This window comes from Sceloporus occidentalis, unplaced genomic scaffold (genome assembly GCF_023333645.1).
Source record: "Sceloporus occidentalis isolate IW3139 unplaced genomic scaffold, rSceOcc1.0.p SCAF_46, whole genome shotgun sequence".
Lineage (NCBI taxonomy): Eukaryota > Metazoa > Chordata > Lepidosauria > Squamata > Phrynosomatidae > Sceloporus > Sceloporus occidentalis.
The window spans coordinates 4,133,917-4,149,305 of record NW_028317026.1 but is presented as its reverse complement, the minus strand read 5'-3'; the positions used below and the strand labels follow the sequence as shown (position 1 = coordinate 4,149,305).

Genomic DNA, 15,389 nt, shown 5'->3' with positions numbered 1-15,389 from the left:
TTCAAATAATTGCTCTCTAAGATTTTCCAATTCTTTGGCAATAGCCAGTAATCATAAACACTGGTTCCCACCAAGTAAACCCTCTGCTTTTAGGATAAAACATGCAAAAATAAAATTATCCGTGTTTCTAGTTCTTAAAAAATATGGTAATATGCAATCATATGATATATAGCAACACATACCAAATACATAGAATCAGAAAGGAGCTATTTGGCCCATCTAGGCTGCTCATTTTTCCTGATGTAAATAATCAGTCCTTGGTCTCGTCTTAAATTTATGCTTTATGCTTATCCCATGCATGTTTAAATTCCTTTACTATATTAGCCTCTACCACTTCTACTGGGAGGCTGTTCTACTTATCTGCCACTCATTGGATAAAATAAAACCCCCCTACATGCTCTACGTGTGTTTTTCAATATCAATATCTTTCGACCAGCTCATTGGAGCCTAACATCTGCTCTTGGTTAATTTCAAAGGCAAATTTACTTTAAAACACAATTTCCTGTTTAAGTTAAATCCTGGCAATCTATTAGTGTGGGTATTTCTCTTAAATTATGTTCTTTTATTTTTAAACTGTAACCCATTGCTGCAATCTGTGTTATGTGTAAATAATCCCAGAACTGTCTATATGCAAGGAAGGACTAGCAGGGGGGAATAATTTCCCCCTGGGCCTTTTTTTAATGGGTAGACTACCAGATGTTTCTTAATATGTTTCAATTGCAGTTTGGGCTACTGAGATATTTAGACACATTAAGACATTATGCAGATTTTACATCCTGATTGGCTCCTTCCAATATTACATGTTTTTGTGCACTCCTTTTAGTTAGATGTGTGGTAGATATAATGGAATAGTATAAATTGAGAATTTTATTTGCCATGCATATATACCAGGTCAGTATATTTCTATGAACAATGTTCAAGGGCCACAACAATGTCCTAGCCTACACAACAGTATTAGTGACCACACTACACAACATTGACTTTTCTTGAGTGTGATTCCGATGATGTTAAGCAAGCAACATTGCTAGTTGATTATTATGTGATTAGTAGCCAGTAAAAATAGATTGGGCTTGGAATCTACAATAATATTCAGCCAGCCATAATGCTAGCTGAGTTTCATGGAGTTGTAATAAACTGGAGTTGTGGAGAACTACACTATACACTAACTTTTTTGGTGTTGACTGCAACTTCCATGGTATACCATTACTTGCCGAATGCCATTGGAAATATAGGCTGCAGTAGTTGTGGCTAATCTTTACCACCCCAGCTATTGTAAACTAAAATTCTCATGTCATGCAGGTTTATGCTAGTCAGTTAGCTACTACAACCATGGTCATATAATTTTTTCCTATTAATGGGGAACAAATATTTGCCCACCCAACAGGAAACTCCTCTCATGAGTCAACAAAGGTAGTGGGTAGGAGGTAAGGAGAAACTGGCATGAGAGAGAGGAAAAGGGGAGAAGATATTCCCACCCTGGTCGAAGAAAATCCTGCGGCCACCCATGCATATAAATTCTATCAATTGAAAGTACCCTTGTGGCAAAAATATGGAATTTGTGAGATTATATGTATATAAAACAGTTTTGAATCATTCATGTCCTTCATAGGTTTCTGAGACACTACATCTCAAATACACTAGGTTAGTTTTTATATTCGTTATAAGGCACATTGTACGGTTTACTTGGCAAGTTATCACAGATTTGTAAAAGTGCATGAATAACGCAAAGTGGATCAATCGTAAGAGATGACTGATGAGTCATTTGGACTTATTCTGCTATTCTGATTATGCTAGTTGGGATCATGTGAAGAGGTCCTGTAAACATCCTCAGTAAGAGGCAGCAATAAGAACATCTACAGGAATTGTGACTCATTCTCATAATGCTGAAACACATGTTGCTTGTGTTTTATTTGAGTATTTTATTATTTTAACTCCTTAACTTAAATTGTCAGACTGGTTTAGTTTAATAAAAGTGATGATTTTTTTAACCAAAAAGTAGGCTATTGAATAAATAAGTAAACTGAGAATTTTTAATTCCCACTTTTGCAAAAACATGTATACAGGTTAATTATGAAGCAGTTCTGAGAGTGAGAGTTTGCAGGAAAGTTTAACATTTTATATCTCTGATAGTTTTGTTGAACCAGTGACGGTTCCCCAACAACACCTTGCTAATCACAGTATTCAGTGCTGTGAAAAAGTATTTGCCCCTTTCCTGTCTTCTTCCATGTTTGCATATTTGTCACACTCAAATGTTTCACATCATCAAACTAATTTTAATATTAGACAAAGAAAACACAAGATGCAGTTGAAATTATGATTTCATGTACAGAAGGCAAACAGCTATCCAACCCTATTCGGCCTTGGAAGGTAACTGCCCCCTTAGTTACTTAATCAACCAATTAACCATGTTTACTGCCAGTCCTGTTGAATCTAAACATCAATTAAATATAACCTGTCTTGCAAAATAAAGTAGGCTAAAAGGTCTGGAAAAGTAGCTCATGAAGCCACAATCTAAAGAAATTCAAGAACATATAAGAAACAAAGTCATCAACATCTCTCAGTCTGAAAATTTACAAAGCCATTTCTAAATCTCTGGGACTCTGGCGAACCACAGTCAGAGCCATTATCTAGAAATGGAGAAAACTTGGAATAGCCGTGAACCTCTAGGAGTGGCCAGCATACCAAACTTTCTCCAATGGCTCATTGATGACTCATCCAGGAGGTCACAAAAGAACCCAACATGTAAAGAACTGCAGGCCCCACTCGCCTCATTCAAGGTCTGTGGTTACAATTCACAATGAGAAAGAGACCATGCAAAAATGGTACCGATGTTGCAAGGCAAAAACCACTGGTAAACAAAAAGAACACAAAGGCATACATGCATACTTTGTTATAATACAATTGATGTTGATATTTAGATTTCTTTATTTACATTTTTATTTGAAGTTGCTTCAAATCTCACTTATTCATTGCTTGGGAGTCATTTATTTTTTATACAAACAAAACATATGAGCTCTCCATATTTACGCATCCCATGCACAGATTTGCGTTTTTAACATGCAAAATTAACCTATGGTTCTGCTATGTTAAAGAATCTGCCAGCGTTATCTAAGGAATGTCAAAGTTTATAGCCACACTAAGGAGAGATCCCAGCTGCTTCACATCAGAGGGAGTGAGGGTCTTATCTGACATTTACGAGGGGTAATTATGCTGTAATTTCAAAAGGAAAGACAATTGGAACAGTGGTTAGCAAATTATCCACATGTGATTTACAGCTGGTATATGGAGTAATAGAGACCTTTTAGCTGTTGTAACAATAGAAGAGAAGCATGATCACTTAGCACCCTACAGGGTTACCATTTTCATAATGTCTTAATAATAACTTTGAACTGGACTTCCACACACCCACCTCTGTGATTGATGCTAAAGTTTAAGAAAGTGTGAATTTGAGACTTAATATTCAAACTCCACACATGGTTCTGTTAAAGGGGCTGATACACAGGAAAGGAGGGGGGGCAATCTCTCTCTGACAACCCAATCATTAAGCACACCCATGCAAGGAGAAGAGACTGAAGGTGGAGAGAGATTCCAGGGCTTGGTACAGAAACACCAAGTGTCCCAAGTTTTAAAGCAGTCAGTATTGTGTTCTGAGAATGTCACCGTGTTCCTTGTTTTATTCCCCTCCTTGTAAGCAGCTGCCTGGCATCCAGCAGTAAATGTGTTCAGTCTGCACACTGCCTGGGGAGATTGGGTTGCTGGATGGAGAACAGACGATCCCCTCTTGCCTGAATTTACACTAATCTTCAGATGGGAGGTGGGGGGTGCTAAGGCTCTGCCTAAGGAGGCTGCAAGACTGGAATAAGACACAAGCCTCCCATCACCCCACAGGTCAGTATGAAGTGGTGGACAAGTATCAGGATGGACATGGAAAAAAAGAGACAGCTTGCTGGTGTGACTGGCTGTACTGGGGGTTTTGCCAAAAACTCACAGATGCTCTGAGTTCATTTGTTTCTGAAAGCTGTGTAGCTGGGAAGCAGGGTATAGCTGGTGAGAAGCAGATCCCTCTCTCTTAGTCTGTGGATTTTTGGCGACCTCAGCAAGTGGCATCAAGCTTTTCAATAAGGCTGCCACCAGAATCCTGGTGCAAAAAAAACAACTTGTAAAGCTTTTTAAGGGGGTGGGGATTTCCAGATGGACAACGCAACGCGTTGACCACAAAGCTGCACATGGCTGGCAGTGAATCTTGGACTGACCCCTGATGTGGCTGTGTTTGGGGGGAGGTGAATGGGACTGGTGGACAGTTTGCAGGTATCGTGGTGTGTGAAGAAAATGTTACCATTGGGGTTTCTTACTGCATTCTCAGCAGTGAGCCTTTTCACCTATGGATACGTGTCCTGGGAAAGTTCTAACACCGGAGTTGAAGAACAGGAGACCCTAGAGAAAGGTTTTGATGATCACGTTCCACAACGGGAAGTTGGTCGCCAACCACATATCATTTTCATATTGGCTGATGATCAAGGGTACAGGGATATTGGATATCATGGGTCAGAGATCAGAACTCCTACACTGGACAGGTTGGCTTCAGAAGGCGTCAGGTTGGAGAACTACTACGTACAGCCAATCTGTTCCCCATCCAGGAGCCAATTTATCACTGGGAAGTAAGTATATTAACTTTAGCAATGTATACTCATAAGCAGAACAACACTGCTCATTTGCAATACTGATTTTAACAAGATCCCTTAGCTTTATTTCATTTTTGGTCTCATTGTACCCCAGTCTCTCTGGGTTGCCTGTGTCTTGTGTGGTTTCACCTTGGTAATTTGTGTCCACCCAGAACTGACCCTGATGTTGTAATTCATCTTTTGCTTCATCATCTACAGACCTGAATGCTGTTCTCCTTCATGTATTGGTGGCTTTCAAAATGTGCAGTTAGCTGAACTTTTCCCCCTCGTCTTTAAAAATTCACCCTGTCTTCTTTCTAAGAGTGAAACTAGACATTGTGATTCACCAAGAGATCCCTGCACTTCTAAAGGGGAAATACTCACTGGTATACATGCTACACAATGATCTCATTAACTTTCAGGTTATCCAGTGTCTAACAATGTGCAGAACTGTCTAGAGTACTAAAAACCCAACCATTTAACTCTATTCTGACAGATTTTGGAAACATCATTTCTTGAATAATTGGCAGATGCTTACATATATGTTTCTGGCTTTAAATATCTCCTGTGTTTCAGTGCATTATTTACAAGAAGTAGTGAATAATGCTGTGCAGACTGGTTAGCAGGAGAATAAATAATTCTCATGGGAGAAAAAGTGTAAAAGAGTCTGACTGACCTTCAACACATCAGTGTGGCTTAAAATTGTGTGTGATAGAAAAAAGAAACAAGAAACAAAACATTGTGCTAAATCATTTTTATTTTGTTTGAAATAGTAGGTACATCTGTTTTAAATACAATTCTATAGAAACAAACTTTATATCATGTTACTTTGTCAGCTATTATGTAAATTAACGTTATCCACCCACATTTTCATATAGTATGTTAATTCAAGGGGTGTGAAGCCAACCAATGCATTCTTTAAGAAGCAGCTTTAGGTAAATTGAGGCTACATTTTTCTTGGGGAAAACATCTGTGTGTCTTTCAGTCAGTTGAATTATATTGTGATGCACAGTATGTAAAACTATTTTATTATTTTGTGTTAGAACACAATTATGTCATGATCAAATACTGAGAAGATACATTCAGACCAATATGAATTTTTCTTGTTATAGTATAGCAAATGTAATACAAAACTCTGGTTAACAGCTATACTTTCTTATGCGCGTAGCTAGCAACTAAGTGGAGCACATTTAATTCATGATTTTTTTTCTAATTAAATATTCCCAGCCCCACTGTTTCATTTAGTGAACAGTTACCCTCCTGAGATCTAGGTCATTAGAACAATACACCATTCTACTACCATTCCATAAGACGGGTATCATATTCTTTAGGGTTTAACTTAAAAACATATATTTGAGTTTATATGATGAGATTTGGCTTAAATAATAAGACACAGCGCATTACTAGCACCTAAAAACATTGATAACTCTTTCCGGAATATAAAAAAGCACAATTTGTTCTTAATAACTTAAATTGGGAAATTTTGGAATCCAGTGTCAATTGCCAAAAAAGGACTTGAGGCCTGTTGTGTACACATACATGCCAAGAACCTCATAAAAATACACTGTGGAAGGAATGGGTGATGCATCTTGTGTGGCCTGAAAATCTTGGCACCTGTTCTGCTATTTGTCAAAATTCAGATTACAGTAATTACAATGATGTCATTTGGATGGCCTATTGTGACATTTCTGCACATTGATTTGAATATCTGTATCTAGTTTCAGATATATTTCACAAATATATTGATCCACTTGTGGTCCACAAACAAAATTTGATTATAACCGTAATCTTATCAATTAAAGAAATATTTCAGTGTCCCAGAGAGTCCCCTAAACAACCAATGCCACATTCTTTCATATGCATTGTTCAAAGTAAAACAAAAAAGAATTCTCACCAATAAGTGGTAATAAATTAATTGGAGCACTTTTCACACATGTGCACAGGGGTCTTGTTAAACTTCTGTCCAGAGCATTTCCCGAGGATGTGGAAAGGGGCAAATGCCTTTACATTTGAAGGAAACTCACAGGAAGGACCAGTATGGAGTGTGAGGATGCAATACTTAGTATTAATAAAAACCCCAAACCTGCCAAAAAATATTATTTTATAATGTTAAATCATGTCCCATCCCCATTCTTTCCTGTTTTATACAAATACAGATGCTGAAACATCGAAAATATTAATATTAAGGACATTTTAGAGTAAAATACTCGACTATACTAGCAAAAGAGCAATAACTTTGAAAGAGTGCAAGTTGACTCTCAAAGTTCAACTTGGTATTTTGGGCCATCAAGACAGGGCATAACTGACATCCATTAACAAATAATGGAAGCATTTAAATTGTGAGCAGCACCGCTACAAAAATCCAGTTAGTCACACATACATTTTAGGAAACCAGGAATATGGAAATATTTTTGAGGCTAGCTCAAATGATAATTTGATCTGGGCTAAGTCATTACTCAGGAACATCTTAACCGCTTTTTGTTCATTTATGCCTCTACTTAGAAACAAATCTCCATTAGCATGTCTGAATCACATAGTCTGTAAGAGAAGCCCAGATCTGAAATGCAAGTCAGTCTTCCTCTACATGAAAGAGCCAACAGCCCCAGACATAAAATTCATCCTCTCCTGGGCCTCATCAGTGAATCATGGCTTATATGTCTTGTGCGTTTTAAATGCCCCAAATTAAATTAGTTACAGCTTTGTCCTCAACGTTGCCCTGTCATGTTTAGGAAAGCAATTTTGCCTGCGACTGGACAATTTACTTTTGCGTGTCGGGTAAATTTATATAAATGATTATGTTTACAAAAGTATAGATATATTAGTAAATAGTATGTTTTTTATCTCCCTTCTAAATTTAATCCAATCTGTGCATTTTAGGGTTAGTGACTTGGGGTTTTTGTCCCTTTGACACTATGATTTTCTCTAAAATATACAGATTCTTTGTGCAATGAACAGGAAAATAGTTAACTTTTGAAAATAATTAGATGTAGTACCAGAAAATATAAAAGTGTAGTTAAAGGCACATGTACTATAAGACAACACTGCATTAATTCTGGTTCAGTCTGATGTCAGAGTTAAACTGATTATTTTGGGTCCTGCTGAGGCCAACTCGCCATCTCTGTTAATTCTCTTCTTCCAAGACCATTCGCCCCTGTGAGGATTAGAAGATAGCCTTCATAAAAGAACTTCATGAAGAATTACAACACTCACAGTACATGTAGAGATTGCATCAACCTGAAAAGAGATACTCCAGCCATCAAATGTATTTTAATGCATATGATAGCGGAGAGGTCACTTCAAATTTACAATTTACCTAGAGTTAGGTTAGAGGAAGAAATCATCAGATTAAAAACAAATGAAAGGAGTTGTATAAATAAGAATAACAATTTAGGTGACTTCTGTTAGAAGATAGAAGAAGTTCTACTTGAACTCTCCAAAGAAACAATAGACAAATCCATGAGACCTGATGGGATACATCCAAAGTTATTAAAAGAGCTTTGGAGTGTCCTGGCAAAACCATTAGCAGACTTATCCAAGCAGTCACTATTAACAGGGGAGCTCAAGAAAATTGGAAGTTGGCAAGTACCACTTTGCAAAAAAAAAGGTAGCAGTGAAGACTATAGACCAGTAAGTCTGGCAGTAAGTGGCTATTTGTCAGGATGAGGCAACCATACCGCTGAGGCACCCGGCTTACAATGTGTTTAGTTTGCAAAAGACAGGTCATATCAAAAACACTTCTTTTTCCCACAATATATTGCTGTGCAATGTGCCTTTTGCTGACTCAGAAAATATGTCTCTGAATGATTCAGTCCATTTGTCACAAATGATGAATTTGCTATTTCTGGCATTTTTTATTTATTTTTTTAATCATTTTGCACAAACAGGCCCATTGTTTTCTTTTAATGATCTGCTTACAAATGAGCTGGACCGTGAATCCATTTTTAACACTCATGGAATGTCAGTGAAGAGTCCTTTTTACCAATTATAGAGGCAGTTACTCCCTTCTACCGCTCTTATATCTGTGTGGTCCATCGTGAAGTGTGGTCAGCCAAAGCTGGATGAATCTCCATGAACAGTTGCATCACATGTTTTTTCCCCTTAGTATAAAAAAATTATTAACAGTGAGAGAAAATACAGATTGTTTTAGAAATTCAGGCATAAATGTGGGTCATTGAACAAATTTTGAATGCTATATTTACATACATTTCACTCCACAACAAAACCTTGATGAATAGTGGATGGCCAAGAAGTGGCTGCTTTAACCTTTATTATTTGTCAAGTTACTTCCCTTGCACTGTAACTGTTTCCGAATGTTATAAGCTTAGAAAAGTAACTTCTATTCCATCCACTCCCACAAACCGGGTACCTTTCACTTTGGAGGACAGTATCAAATATCCTACTTACTGTGTAAAAGTAGAGATCAGTACTGAAGTGTTATATGAAGGGTGATGGATATAACACTTCATTTTTTGGTGTTGGGTTCTCTTTAAGGCAATAAAAAGCTTACAGTTTGGCCACTTGCCAAAAAGGTGATTTCTTATAGTATCTACGCATTCAGGCTTAAAAACAATTAAACACAGTTTGCTTGGTATTAATAGACTATTGCCATTGTATCACTATGGATAAACACTGTTAAACGATGAGAGTGCTAAACAATGGAACATCTAATCTAAGACACCTTTGCCTTTGTTACCAAGAAGCTCATTTTCATGAATAATGAAACCTGTCACTATTATATATCAGTGAAAAAAATATGCACATATTCAGGCTACCCCTCGGCTTGCAGTCTATTGCCTCATTATGCATAGAGCTAAAAATATCTCCACAACTGCTGCTGGTAGGCGGACAGCTCCTACAGAAATAACCCAAATTAGCTGAAATGAAAATGCATGCTTGTCACATGTTTTCCTTACCCATTAGTAAGAAGCTCTTACAGACTATGGACAATCTTTCAAAAACAAATTAAAGGAAAGAACTCCTTAAATTAATGTAAACATTTTTTTTTGTGTATTTCAATATATACTGCATTCTTCCTGTTGCTATACTATGACCCTTTGTGACATCTGCCCACCATATGGAGCTAACATGCTGTTCGAAGCAGAGAACATTAATTTCCTGCTGTGATCACGAAAACAACTCCCTGCCATTTCAGACAATGTTTTAGAGAGATGTTATACCTGTTAAGTGCGAAAACCAGTGGCGTCTCCAGGTTTCATATTTAGGGGGGGCACATGGGGGGCCAGGGACCAAAGTAGGGGGGCCAATTATAAAACGGTACAGATACACTATATATATATATATATATATATATATACACACACACACACGTTAGACGTGCATTTTTAACTACATAATATGCACTTATCTCTTTGAAGTAAAGACTGTGATTAAAATATGATTTCAAAATAACAGCTAAAGTGACAGTTATTTTTCATTCTTTAATATTAGCCCCTGCTGACAATATATATAAATATTAGACCCTGCTGCAGATATATAGAAATATTACACCCTGCTGCAGATATATATTAATATTAGCCCCTGCTGCGGATACATACTTATATTATACCCTGCTGCCGATATACATAGAAATTATACCCTGCTGCCAACATATATTAATATTAGCCCCTACTGCCGATATATAGTATTAGTCCCTGCAGCCAATATATATAAATATTAGCCCCTGCAGCCAATATTTATTGATAATAGGCCCTGCAGACAATATATATTAATATTAGCCCCTGCTGCCGATATATATAAACATTAGTCCCAGCTTCCGATATATATTAATATTAGCCCCTGCAGCCAATATATATTAATATTAGACCCTGCTGCCAATATATTTGCCACACTGACTGCAGATCAGGGGAAGACAGTGAGAGTCAGTGCAGTGTTCCCTCCTTCTGACTGCACCGTTACATTGAGAGGTCCTCTCCCCTGTAATCATCCCCAGAGTCCCTTTGTCCCCTCATTCACTAAACCATAGCGCTCTTTTACTTACACCCTGTAGTTCAGGTATAGATCAAATAAACAACACATGGAAACAGCACATGCAACTGAATAAGACAAAAAAAAACTTGTATTTGCAGGTATACATAAATAATGTATGGAAACATAGCATTGCAGGTATAAACCAACAGAACACACAAACCCAGCATTGCAGGTATATATCAACTGGAAATCACATGTACACTCAGCACTGAAGGTTTAGATCAAATAATCAACACATGGAAACAGCACTCCAGGTATTGATCAACTGAATAAGACATGCAAATCCTATATTTGCAGGTAAACATTAATAATGTATGGAAATATAGCCGATACAGATGAACAGAATGACACAAAACCCAGCTTTGCAGATATAAATCAATTGGAAATTACATATAAACTCTGCATTAAAGGTATAGATAAAACCCCCTAAATTACAGGCATAGATCACTGGTCACACACCCCAAAGCCAACCCTGGTGTCCACACTGCCCACATAGAACCTGACCAGCACCTAAGTTACACATTATGTCAACTTTGTCCCCAAACAGCTGAACGTACGCCGTTTTTGTCCCATAAAGACCTCTCCCTCCCAATCTATCCTATCTACCCCCTCTCCCTCCCAATCTATCCTATCTACCCCCTCTCCCTCCCTATCTACCACATCTGCCCCCTCTCCCTCCCTATCTACCACATCTGCCTCCCAACCTATCCTATGTACCCCTCTCTCCCTCCCAATCTATCCTATCTACCCCCTCTCCCTCCCAATCAATTCTAACTATCCCCTCTCCCTCCCAATGTATCCCATCCACCCCCATCTCCCTCCCAATCTATCCCATCTACCCCCCTCTCCCTCCCAATCTATCCCATCTACCCCCCTCTCCCTCCCAATCTATCCTTATCTACCCCCTCTCCCTCCCAATCTATCCTTATCTACCCCTTCTCACTTCCTATCTACCTCTTCTGACTCTCTAACCCCCTCCTAACTTTCTAACCCCCCCTTTGAAGTTCACTTACCTTGGGCTTGTCCAGCGGTGAGATCGCGAGGTCTCTGTATCCCTGGTTCTGCCGGCTTCACTGCTGGGCGCCGGATATGACGACATATACCGGCGCTCGGCTTGAAATGCCGGCACTGCGAACCAGGAAGAGGCCTCTCGGTCGCGGAGAAGAGTGAGAGGCGCCGAACGGTTGCTGAGAACTTATTCCTCAGCAACCGCTCGGCGCCTCTCACTCTCTCCTCCGGGTCTATTAAAAAAAAAAAAAAAAGACGGCGTTTCGATTGGGGGGGCACACCAGGGGGCACAGCATGATGTAGGGGGGCCATGGCCCCCTCTGGCCCCCCCCTGCCGACGCCACTGGCGAAAACCCAGTATTAAGGAGACAATATCACCATTGGTGCTGTAAAAGCGACTTAGGTTGATACTCTTGGCCTCATGGAGGAAGTGAATTCAGTGGTGATAGAGTGGACACCTTTAAAGAGATCTCGGATTTCCTCCTCGCAGCCCACACAGAGGTTCACACTGTGCTAAGAGCCAAGATGCCATGTGATATACTGGCAGAGCCGGCCTTAAGTGTTCTGGCGCCCTGTGCAGACTACTCCTCTGGCGCCCCCCCTTCTCACTTCCCCCCCCGCCCCTTATCACTATCTACCCCCCCTGTCCCTTATCACTATCTACCCCTGCCCCTTATCACTATCTACCCCCCCTGCCCCTTATCACTATCTACCCCCCCTGCCCCTTATCACTATCTACCCCCCCTGCCCCTTATCACTATATACCCCCCTGCCCCTTATCACTATCTACCCCCCCTGCCCCTTATCACTATCTACCCCCTGCCCCTTATCACTATCTACCCCCCCGCCCCTTATCACTATCTACCCCCCCTGCTCCTTATCACTATCTACCCCCCCTGCCCCTTATCACTATCTACCCCCCTGCCCCTTATCACTATCTACCCCTCCTGCCCCTTATCACTATATCTACCCCCTATCCTTACTTACCTTGTTGCAGGGAGCGGGAGGCGTCCGTCTTCCCGCTCTGCCGCGGTGCGCGCTTCACAGCTGAGCGCCAGAATAATTCTGGCGCTCAGCACGAAACGCCGGCACCGCGACGGAGTCACGGAGAGTGAGGGGCGCCGAGCGGTTGCTGAAAACTTCACAAGCAACCGCTCGGCACCCCTGCCCGGGACTTAAATGAAAACACCGTTGTTTTTTTTGTTTAACTTTATTTAACATCCTCCATGTTAAATAAAGTTAAAAAAACCCTTTATTTAACATGGAGGATGTTAAATAAAGTTACAAAAAAAACAAACAATGTTATAATTTAAGTCCCGGACGGCGCCCCTGTTGCCATGGCGCCCTGTGTGGCCGAACAGGTCGCACACCCCTAAGGCTGGCCCTGTATACTGGTGCTCTGCATATTGTGAGCAACACAAAGGCCCCAAATGCAGCAGATAATAGATATCAGTTGCAGAAAGGCTGTCAACACCGCTATACAGAAGTACTATTGTGATGCTTACAAAATGAAGAACCAGGAACATAGAATGCTATGGCGGATAAGAATAATTTGGTCCATCTAGCCTGCCCTTCCTGATGTATAGACTCAGACCTTAATCAGTCCTTGGTCTCGTCTTGGATTTGTGATAGCCATATGCCTACCCCATGTATGTTTAATTTCCCTTACTGTATTAGCCTCTTCCACTTCTGTTGGGCGACTGTTCCACTTATCTGCTCCAGCCAAGAATACTTTTTGGTAGCCCCACATTAGCAATATGATTTTACACCATTATTGTGTAATTCAATTATTTAAGTTATAATTTCCTGTAGGCATGTTAGTCGTGCAGTTTACATGCATATACCTCTGTATGTACAGAACTCTACATACCCATAATCATATGTTTAGAATAATCTATAGTTAAAATGTGGGAAAGGAAAGCTTTTTTTGGGATGTCATGAACCATGGAAACGTAGTACTATGCATGCACAGTACAGTATGTTGATGTACTTATACAACTGCTGAATTAAAGATGAATGTTCACTAGGCCTCAAAATGAAAATTCCCTGTTCTCTTCGCCATAGCATTTGTGTTTACCTAACTATAAAAGAGTGTTAGCGGTTTGATCTCACACAGAGATCTGTTACTTGACATCTAGCTTAATGCTTACTGCAAGCAGAGATGCTCACCTCAGGCATGTGTCACACAAGGTAGGAGTTGTCGCCCATCACACATAGAAACCTAGATGTTGATAGCAGATAAGAAACATTCGCCCCATCTAATCTGCCAGTTTTTATAAAATAGAACAGAAAAAATGCCAAAATATAAAAAATACACCAGCAACTTATTTGGTACATACACAGGAAAACATGCAAAATTATACAAAATATGAAGTAAGAAACTTGCTTGCAGATCTGGCGTAGTAGTCCAACTGAGTTTGAATACCCTTTCTATCTTCCAGGAGCTTGCCATGAGATGGTAGTAAGCTGGCTATTTGTTATGATGCAGTAAATCAGTGTTTATAATGCTATATGGCCCCTATGAAATACAATCATAACTACATAACTACATCATAACTACATAATAGATGCAGAATAGTCTGAAAACTGAGTACTGCTTTTATCACATTACCTTAAGTAAGCTTGAATAGTGCAAATACAGAAGGTCCCCCTTCTCACTAGCTTTCTCACTAGCTTTCTCACTAGCTTCCAAAAGAAAAACTCCCTGTTCTTTCCGTTTGTGTTTTTCTAACTATAAAGTAGGGGGGCCAATAAAACACTGTGTGTATGTATATATATATCATGCAAACAAAATTGATGCACTCAGCGGGTCTTCTTGTTATAAAGTTTATTAGCTTGGTGAAGGTCCAAAGTTTCAGCTCTCAATGAGCCTTGGGGTATATATATATAAATATTATCCCCTGCTGCCAATATATATATATATATATATATATATATATATATATATATAAATATTAGACTCTGCTGATGATATATATTATTAGACCCTGCTGCCACTATATATTATTATTAGACCCTGCTGCCAATATAAATATATATATATATATATTAGACCCTGCTGGCAATATATATTAATGTTAGACCCTGCTGCCAGTATATATTAATATTAGACCCTTCTGCCTATATATATATATAAATATTAGAGCCTGCTGCCAATATATATATATATAAATATTGGACCCTGTTGCGAATATATTTTTTATTGAGAAAAATTAAACCCCAGGAAGGCATTTCCTTGGGTCCCGCTCCACACTCCCTAACATGCAATAACTCCCTCCGCTCCCGCACCAAAAACCATATTTGCCACACTGACTGGAGATTAGGGGAAGACTGTGAGAGTCAGTGCAGTCTTCTCTCTTTCTGACCCAACTCTGACATTGAGAGGTCCTCTCCTCCCGTTATCATCCCCAGAGTCCCTTTGTCCCCTCATTCACTAAGCCACACCTCTATTTTACTTACTCCCTGTAGTTCAGGTATAGACAACACATGTAAACAGCACATGCATGTATGGATCAACGGAATAAGTTATAAAACCCTGGAAACATAGCATAGCAAGTATAGATCAACAGAACACACAAGCCCTGCACTGCAGGTATAGTAACATAGTAACATAGTTCATAAGGTTGAAAAAAGACCAAAGTCCATCAAGTTCAACCTATATACATATTGTGTCCCTACTGTGTTGATCCAGAGGAAGGCAAAAAACCCTTATGAAGCAGATGCCAATTGCCC

The 15,389-nt window shown here is 39.4% G+C and overlaps 1 protein-coding gene across 1 annotated transcript in view; it reads left to right on the top strand.

The window, feature by feature from the left end:
- The first annotated feature begins 4,329 nt into the window (after positions 1-4,329).
- LOC149289351 (arylsulfatase J-like) overlaps positions 4,330-15,389 on the top strand; it is a 29,153-nt gene continuing 18,093 nt past the window's right edge. Inside the window, exon 1 of the mRNA XM_089490738.1 lies at positions 4,330-4,658. Coding sequence (XP_089346864.1) covers positions 4,330-4,658 — 329 coding nt within the window. The remainder of the gene's footprint in view (positions 4,659-15,389) is intronic.